Raw genomic sequence first — 8,770 nt, 5'->3', positions numbered from 1 at the left:
TCTAGCCTTAAAATTTCACGACAACTTTCCGACGTTCCCGACCAGCCATTTCACGATCTTTCACAGGAAGAAGAGTGGACATGGAGTTTTCCTGAGGGGGCAGCGACTATCGAGCCCCCGAAGTCTTCCAAGAATCGTACGGTGTATTTATCTTTTAAAAAGAGATGCATCATACCATCGCTGCGAGTTGGACTACACGATTTACCCACCCTTCTCTCTGAGTCCACGTGTACGTATCCCTGCTCCTCCGTCGTGAGACACGTGCGGAGAATCACGCTGGAAAATTCGCTGAACGTCAGAGAAACTCTGGCACCATTACAGTGAGCTTGTCTGACAATCAGAGAATATACGATCCAGCGACCGATGATGCTGAGACAATGCTGGACCAGATGTAGCCAGTGTCAATAGTTCTAGCATACAGCGTTGGACCATCCGAGACCTTGATGCTGCGGAACTGATCCGATCGCCGGACGCACTAATTTAGTCACGTGACAGTCATGGACACGTGGACTATTTGCTCCTTTGGATTTAAAATTCCTCTAAACGTTGTATCGAATATTCTCATGCGTGATGAGTGACGTTCCACTTCTAATCTTAGCCAGGTATGTATTTTTCACATTAGCCCTACGTTCAGAGACAAAATAGTAGTAAACTAAAGTTCATTCTAGCAGTATCTACGCCTGTGCACGGGCAGCCTTTTTTAATAATGGCTACCTACAGCGGTCGTTAGTAAGTACCCGGAGGAGCACAGCATCTTCACTGATCTCGAGGGATTCTGACGCGAAGAGAAGGATGCGTCTATCTATAGATGGGTAGAAGTAGAGGCAGTAAACGCTATGGGCAGCAAGCAGCAGCAGCAGCAGCAGCAGCAGCAGGAGCGCAGCCTTGGCCATTCGAGCAAGCACGAAGCTCTCGCACTCGACGAATAATATTTACTCCGACCTCTACTTTAAGTAAACGCAAGAGCAGCGTCGCGTCATCCACCCGACGAGTACAATGTTCCAGATCTAGAAGGCTCAATGGAGAAGCCAAATCCTGAACGTGAACTCAAAAATAATCAAGCTCCAAAGCTAAATTCCTATTCGAAATCCCCGACCTCTAATGTGCATTGGAACAAGAGGGCTTCTGTTCCCTCTGGCAGAGCTGCTCCTCGGCTGTGCATTCCTGGGGATGTTTCGATTCCCAGAGGGAATCGGCGAGGATGACAGCAGGGTATTGGATGTTGTCCAGGACTTGGCGCAGGTAGGATCAACTAATCTCGGTGCGCTGGGACATGACGAATCGGCGTAATTGAAAGATGCAAAGGCGAACGGTCGAAGCTGCCAGAATCGTAAGTTACAGCGGCTTAATGATTTCGCCTCTTGAGTCATTTGGCCCTGAGTAGCGCGAGTAGCGCTAGTCGCACGCGTCACCGAGACTGCATTCCCTCTTCGAAGTGACTATCTTGTCGATCGACTCCTACTCAGGAATACCCCCTTGCTCGGCTATTAATACCAGTACCACTACATGGAAATCTTCTACCTGCCATTAACGACCTCTATCGAACATTGTAGAAGGAAAACGTCGCCCTGACGATTAGTCGAGACGCAACGAAGGAATCGCATAGGAACTGCAGCTGCTTTTCGAATTCCGCCTTTCGAAAGGATTTTTTTGCTCTTCGTGAAACACTTTTTTCTTTTGACAAAATTTTCATCGATCGAAATAAAAATGTTTACATCCCGGATATACTCTTGCGGAATTTCTCGTTTGAGAACGAAGCCGCAATTAATGGAGGTCCATAGACGAGCAATGCGAGATTGAGAATACACGAAAATAGATTGATTACGCAACCTCCTGATAAATAAAGATACCGACACGGGCGGATGCGATAGGAATGTTTGTTGTTATGTCGCTTAAGATGTTCGCTTAATGAGTTCTCATTATCACAGCCGGTCCTAAATGATTATTAAGCCATAAGTCTTATATCTATAGGATTTGGCCTAAAGGTGAATCCACGAGTCAGATCCTGATGGTCAATCGGACAACCGATCCAACGGAAATTTCAACGGCTTGCAGCTCTAGTGCACCGTTGCACCAGCCTGAAAAACAAAAGTGCATCATCAGCAGCTTCTATCGAACTTATCGAACTGCCGGTGCTATTAGGAACTGCGCAGATATAATCTGCCGTTTAAATCGGGCGCATAATTGCTGATTATTTTTAACTCGAACGAGACAGGAATGGATTCTAACGGGTGGCCAGAATTTACGGACTAGCACTAACGGCTAAGAGCCATAGCCCAGCCAGCTATATTAATTTCACGGTGATGATCTCGTCCTTGTATCAATTAGAAAAAAGGTATTTCACATTTTCACAATTTATTATATCGTCCATAGACCGTTGGCGAATCATCGAATTTGTAGGTTTTGTAAATGAAAGAAAAATGGTCTGTGGCTGCGCTCAACAATTGATGTTCATCATTTTTAAAGAAATATGAAATTATTGGTCTCGTGGCCTGAGAACTAGGTGAAACGGCTGACATTGGATTTACAGAGAAGTCGGGATGTTATGAAGTCTAGGGACAGCTGCTGGACGAGTGGGTCTAAGGTTTTACTACGAATTTAATAGCGAAAGCTATGAACGACACCTAATCAGAAATACCGATAAAGCCCATAGATCTTTCAGATTGATTCGCGTCCAATTAATTTCACTTGTTACATTCTATCGAAAAAACTGTTTATCACGTGCTACTAACTATAAGTAGCACACGGATCGTTTTAAAAATTACCTCGACTTCCAAGTGGACGAAGGTCAGTCGGCTCTAAAGAAACTCAAAGCTGCCCTGAGAAAATCCCGAGATCGATAAGTCTGAGCTAAGACACGGGAAAACGAAGAAACGATTTACTTTACAGCCAAGAATTTTCGATGAGTTCATCCACCTGGCAGTGAATATGATTAAAAGCACGTGCTGCTTGGCTTTTCTATTCGATCGAAATTTTTATACATTCACATCCATATCAATATCTCTGGACTGTACTGATTTAAGTGAGTATAATATTTTGTCAATCGATATAATTAATTTTATCCCTGATCCGGCAACTTACCATTAATACCCGCAAGAAATTATAATATAACAAAGAATCAGACAGATTTCGAACTACGGATACTTGAATGGGTGGAAATTTTAAATATTCATATGGAATCTACAAGGAGCGAATTGGATGAGATACATATAGCAGAGTGTGATGGCGGTAGAGGCTCATGTTAGCGAGTGTACTGGGCAAGGGAGGGCCGGAGAGTCGAGACAGGAGTAAGAGAAGAAGAGACCGAATCTAAGATTATTTCGGGATCGGCCGAAGATAAACCGGGCCAACATCGACCGAGCGAACGGAACGGAACGGAACGAAGCCTTGAGGCTTGAGTCATCCTCTTCGACTTGGATTTGGCCCTCTTCCCTTCTTATTTATCCATACGACTATCCATACATCCATCCTTCCATATGTTCCAATAGAGAATTTACCTTATTGGGAAACCCACGTGACGGAGCAGGTATGATGATCCTGCTGCCGAGTAATAAGATTGTGACCATGAATTCATTCTTTTGCCGAAATTATGAAGGCACGAGTATGAAAATTAGTGGACGTAACCTTTTTTAGTAAAAACGACGAAAAACTTGCTGCGAGACACGACCGAGTCTCTCGATACATCGAGAATTGTCGTAAATATAATTTCTTCGATGGCACGCTGGTAAAATGATGGAGGAAAGCCAGAGAGATCTTCGTATGACAGTGACGACGTAGGCACGTAGCGAACGACGTGCTCCAGCTGCAACCTACAATAGACAGTCGCGCCATCTGATAGGCTGAACGCAGCAACCTGAATGTGGCTGCAGCAGCTACGATCGAAATGTCAAAATATCGAGTATAAATGATAATGGAGTGGTGTTGCGTTACGTGGCCGAGGATGGAAATCTCGGAAACGTAGAACAGCCTCGTCGACCCAGTTGCCAATCCTTGTCCCGGTGGCTGCTGGTATTCTCGTAGAGAGCGTTCAGCATTCCCCTAGTTACAGGCCGATTCACATTAGGCAAACGACTCTCAGCCAGCTTCAGCTGACAGAAGGGAATGACGAGTGAGGCGGCTGGACGTCCTAGGCGCCTCTAGAAAACAATTGGTAGTCGCGTGACGTCTCGACGTCAGAAGGGAAGGACCAGGATGGCGGAATGGAGGGGCCGACGACGACGACGACGACGACGTCGCTGCACGCTCTCCGTCACAGAAACAATATTTTTAACTGCGCAAATATGTAGGACACTGAGAATTGGCACAGCTCGCACGAAAACCGGGGAAAGTCGAAGGTTGTCGGGGTTAAGTGCAAAATTAGTCAAACGACGGGGTGTGACTTTGTCTCTTCTTCTTTTCCGTCCCCGCTTTTCTCCCCATCATTTGGCTTAGCTTTTTTCGTACGACCTCCTTACGCGCGCGAGAACTCGAAGACAATATTTTCTCTTATTGATACTCGTTCTTTTTCTTTAAACTCCCCTGTGGGTTTTAAGAAAAATATTGTGGTTTGGCCTGAACCTCCAGCCCGGAAAATCTCTGAGAAGTTTGCGATTCGAGGACACGCTCCAAGTGCAAGTTCAAATATAGAGTAGAACGCGCTTCTTCTTGGCACACTTCTCGCGGAAAAAAGGTGAAGAGAAGTTGAGGAAGTGCGTAAAGGGTATGCAGGAGCAGCCGTAACACTTGGAAGTGGTTTGCGCCATCCGAGGCAGCGAGGAGTCGTGGACTGTGAATTATGGGAACAGTTCAGCCCGAACGGCTTAACGTTGCATTTCGCCCGGATGATTCCAGTTGTTGCGCACTGGACAAGGCTGCAAAATCATCTCCAGCTGTACGCGACTGAATTTAACATTGGCACGTATGAATTTTCGAAAAGGTGACATTCAGGAGTTTTGCAAAAACATGTTTTTCGAAAAGAAATAATTCATAGTCGATTCAACAACTCCAGCTGACTATTTCCAAGGCTGCTCAGGTAGAATGAGCCAAACGGACCAGAAGAATTCGGAGCCAAGAATAAGAAGAATAGCAACGACACAAGGAAGTATGCCTTTGTGGATTATGAAATTATCGCAGTACATGCCAAGGCGCCTAGTCCTCTCTCTCTCTCTCTCTCTCTCTCTCTCTCTGGGCTCTCACTGGTAGATTCTTCCTCGTACAATGGCCTACATGAACTATACGGTTCCGGGATAGAGTATAGGCTACTGTAACTCGAGGTAGTGCCAAGGCCATGTAATCCACGTCTCGATCCAAGCTAGAATCCCGTGGAATATTTGGATGTGCCCTATGGAACATAATCCTTAGTCCGAATCCGAGCCAGGAGTCCAAGATGGACTCGGCTGGTGTTTAGGGGGCTTACATAAGCTCCAGACCCCACCACCTTCGAGACGGGAGTGCCAGCACTAGCAACCACCACCAATATCTCTAGTGCCTAGTGCCGTCTCTACCGACACCCTCTACCTTTCTCCCTTCCTCCCCCTCGCCGCTCTCTCTCTTCTACTCGCTCACTCATTCTGCCTCCTTTCTGCCGCCTCTGGGCTGACTGCAGCTATTTTCGTGTCCCAGCGACAATATAGCCTACACCTCGGCTTCGAGCTCTACGTTCGTAGTTTCTTACAATCCTTCCTTCGTCAGTCCGTCAGTTCGTCAGTTCGTTAGTTCATTTCACTGGGTATTGCTATGCGTGGTGACGTCAAAAGCAGATCAACCAACTAGGACCCAGCTCGCTAATAAAAGCCTTATTTTCTTAAGCTGCGGACCTAACTCGTTTTTGGTTGGCCAGCTCATGCAGTGTGAATCAGACGATTTCCCTTCCTGACTGAACTCCTTCCTTCGAGATGCGCAACTCCATACCGAAAGATCGGCAAGAGGGCAAGGTCGTTCTCGCAGCTTTGTAATTTTATCCTCTCTTCGGAATTTACGCTCATCCAACTTCCGGATAAATATTTATTGCGCGTTGAGGATTCATCAATCTTGAATGTGCTTACAGATCGAAATGATCGCATCCGGTGTTCCTTAATTTCGCTCTCGCGATCATCGATATCCTGTTATAGGCATCCATTACGAATTTACGGAATCTAAAACGTAGATAAAAAATTTAATTTGACAGATGACCTCAACATATGATAAAAGGATTATTTCCAGCAAATTGGCAAGGAACTCGACTGTTTATTAAATACCAGCGGTTGATGGACGGTTCTATTTCCTTTGGCAGTTTCGAGTGACCGGAAGAGGTTTCGTCGTCGTTCACACGGGACCAGTCAGAATGTCGAAATCAATTTACTCAAGCTATAAGCTACGCACTCTAGGATAATGTGCGCAATGATACACGTGCGGACAACTAGAATTCAATGAGACTCAGCACCAAGAATAGTCCAAGTAAGGAAAAAGTTTAGGGCGACGACGTATCGATCGACTTTTTCGGTATTTTCATAATGACCAAGTCGACACATTTTTCAAAAAAGCTTAAAAGTCCCAGGACGCTGAGTCCCAAAAGAAACCCCAAACTGCCCCCCAGCTCTGCAATGAAAGTCGACAAGTCATAAGCTGACTTTTCCTCCATTAGAGTGACCAACCGTGCCGTAAAGTATACATAGATTTGCGACATCGGCTCTGGGAATGGCTTCCTGGTGACCGGTAAAGCGTCGTACCGTACAAAACGACAGCTTGGTTTGCAGCCACAACAATCGCCAGTGCACTGATCAAATCTATAATTTTAAAAGCATTGATCATTAACAGTCCCCTCTCTATTCCATTTGGTTGCCATTAAACTCACTTCAGGTAGCTGATTATTAATCTTATGGTGTCATTGTCATTGTCGCACTCCGGCAAATCGACGCCCGGCATCCAGGGCGCCACGCAATTATCCACGGCTTTCTGCTCCCATCGGCATCTCTCGGCGCACCTGACTTCACCTCCATCTACGTTGTCGACGCAATATCTCGTTTGTCCAGTGTTCATATGATGGAACTCCTGCACGGCAATCCGAACGTGTATTTCCTCGCCGACCTCGACATACAGAGCCTCCTGAAAGCATTGCAATTGATAAACAAAAAAATAATGACATTACTTCCTAAGAAACCCGATTGTCCTACCTGCCTACCAAGGGACTGCATTTTATGCTCTGTCCAGTTCTCACTCGGCTCGTGGACGTAGAGGTGCCATCCGGACGGTTGATTGTCTCCTTGATCACCGCTGTGTGTTACGAGGATCGAGTAACCCACGTCCACTCCTGCTTCCGTAGTCGTGGCTTTTGGTAGTAACGTGTGACACATTCCAGACTCGAAGTAAAAAGCGCTTTCCAATTGAATGTCTAAATTATTTATTCCCAGGAGGAAAATCGGTGTGAACCACTGTATTTTCATGTAAAACTCTGTAATAGACCAAACGTGCTATTTAGGCCCGCCCGCCTCATTACTTCGTGCTGATGAAGAAATACGACTTAGCAAACTTTCTGTATCCCGGATCGCTGGGCCACAGACGCACGCCACAATTCTATTACAGGGTCTTGAAATATTCGACTTGTGTCGCTTTATCGAAACTCACTACGTTCTTCGCCGTTCAATCCGTAAAGCAGGAGGATTTCGTTCGCTGGATACGTAGCCTCTGTGTACATTTGTTCTATGGTGGCTTCATTCCATGGAAAATTACGCCAATGGGACGTGTATCTCGGTGACGCTGCCAATCCGTATCTTCAAACATAATCATACTAAACTATAATGTCCATCTACGTACAAGAAGATGAAAGCTCCTAATAATTATGGGGACCCACTTGGTAAGAACTTCCTTGCGAAAGGGTGGCTCCCGACACAAAGTCAAGGCTGGATACCAGAGAGAATCGTTCACGTGGAATCGAGTGTGCGTCGTCACCGGTGGTACAGTCAATTTTTGAAAACACTGCTTCAACTGTACGAGCATAGCTATCAGACATCCTGCAAGGGTGATATATCGAATCAGTTTCGAGAGTTGCTCACGCAATTGAACGTCCTTCACTTTTATAGTAAATTTCCTCTTCACGCGCTCTTTCACGTTCGAAGGTTCTTTTTTATCCTCAGGTAATGACATTTTTTTTACGAGATACCGCGGATAACTGACTTCCTTCCTATGGGAAAAGCTCAATTTTTACGGATATCAGCGTTGACTGTCAGACCGTTACCCAAGGAAATTACCATCGAGATAAATGTGTAAATTTACTAGTGGATTAGAGTTATCGGCTGGTGTATTGTAGCTTTATTTTTTACTGATATTTGTCATCAATCTCTAGGTGGATTTAACGTGAGCGGACATTAAATCCGCTTGAACAAGTTACGACACCTCCGGTTTTTCGAAAGTATGTCGGACATGCTCGTATATGTATATTTTTATCCAATGTCGAACGTAAGTGGAGCTATCACTGACCGAGACGAATGGCAGAATTCGTATGACTCACGTCCAGATCATTATTTATGGCAGTTAAGTACTCTCGAATTTTCCAGAATTCCTGGAAACTTATTTGTGTAATATTTTTATTCGTCTTATAAATTATGCGAAACAGAATGCAGAAGGAATTTTGTTGTTCTGTCGTAGGAATCTGTTAGCTGTGAGCATTGGGGCTTTATGTGAGACATATTAGTATATAGTATACATTACCGTATAAGAGTCCAAAAATACGAGACGAAGGAATAAATGTGACAAACAAGAATTGTTCGGTAAAGTAGACTAGAGTCGACTGCAAAGAGTGAATGTGGCGTCCCTT

At 45.1% G+C, this 8,770-nt stretch overlaps 1 protein-coding gene and 1 long non-coding RNA gene across 5 annotated transcripts; one reads left to right on the top strand and one right to left on the bottom strand.

The window, feature by feature from the left end:
- Positions 1 to 210: 210 nt before the first annotated feature.
- On the top strand, positions 211 to 3,482 carry LOC112494514. The gene is made up of 3 exons (XR_003060000.1): positions 211 to 602; positions 672 to 2,335; positions 2,401 to 3,482. It is a non-coding gene; the product is annotated as an uncharacterized LOC112494514 (long non-coding RNA).
- Positions 3,483 to 6,300: 2,818 nt separating this feature from the next.
- LOC107268751 (acid-sensing ion channel 4) lies at positions 6,301 to 8,753 on the bottom strand. Of its 4 annotated transcripts, none has more exons than XM_025086021.1 (7): positions 8,665 to 8,749; positions 8,434 to 8,515; positions 7,808 to 8,137; positions 7,582 to 7,727; positions 7,131 to 7,408; positions 6,812 to 7,062; positions 6,301 to 6,743 (listed from the first exon to the last, which is right to left on the bottom strand). In XM_025086021.1, the coding sequence occupies exons 3-7, from the start codon at positions 8,098 to 8,100 to the stop codon at positions 6,428 to 6,430; spliced, it is 1,284 nt and encodes a 427-aa protein (XP_024941789.1). In that variant the 5' UTR covers positions 8,101 to 8,137; positions 8,434 to 8,515; positions 8,665 to 8,749; the 3' UTR covers positions 6,301 to 6,427. The 4 variants fall into 4 exon arrangements, with proteins under 4 accessions (XP_024941789.1, XP_024941790.1, XP_015597307.1 ...); XM_025086022.1 differs by having other exon boundaries at positions 7,131 to 7,348; XM_015741821.2 differs by lacking the exon at positions 8,434 to 8,515 and having other exon boundaries at positions 7,808 to 7,967; positions 8,665 to 8,753.
- Between the last annotated feature and the right edge of the window lie 17 nt (positions 8,754 to 8,770).

Source organism: Cephus cinctus, unplaced genomic scaffold (genome assembly GCF_000341935.2).
Source record: "Cephus cinctus unplaced genomic scaffold, Ccin1 Ccin1_scaffold0581, whole genome shotgun sequence".
NCBI classification, from domain to species: Eukaryota; Metazoa; Arthropoda; class Insecta; order Hymenoptera; family Cephidae; genus Cephus; species Cephus cinctus.
Note: the sequence above shows the minus strand (reverse complement) of the source record. Positions and strands in the feature narration are given on the sequence as shown.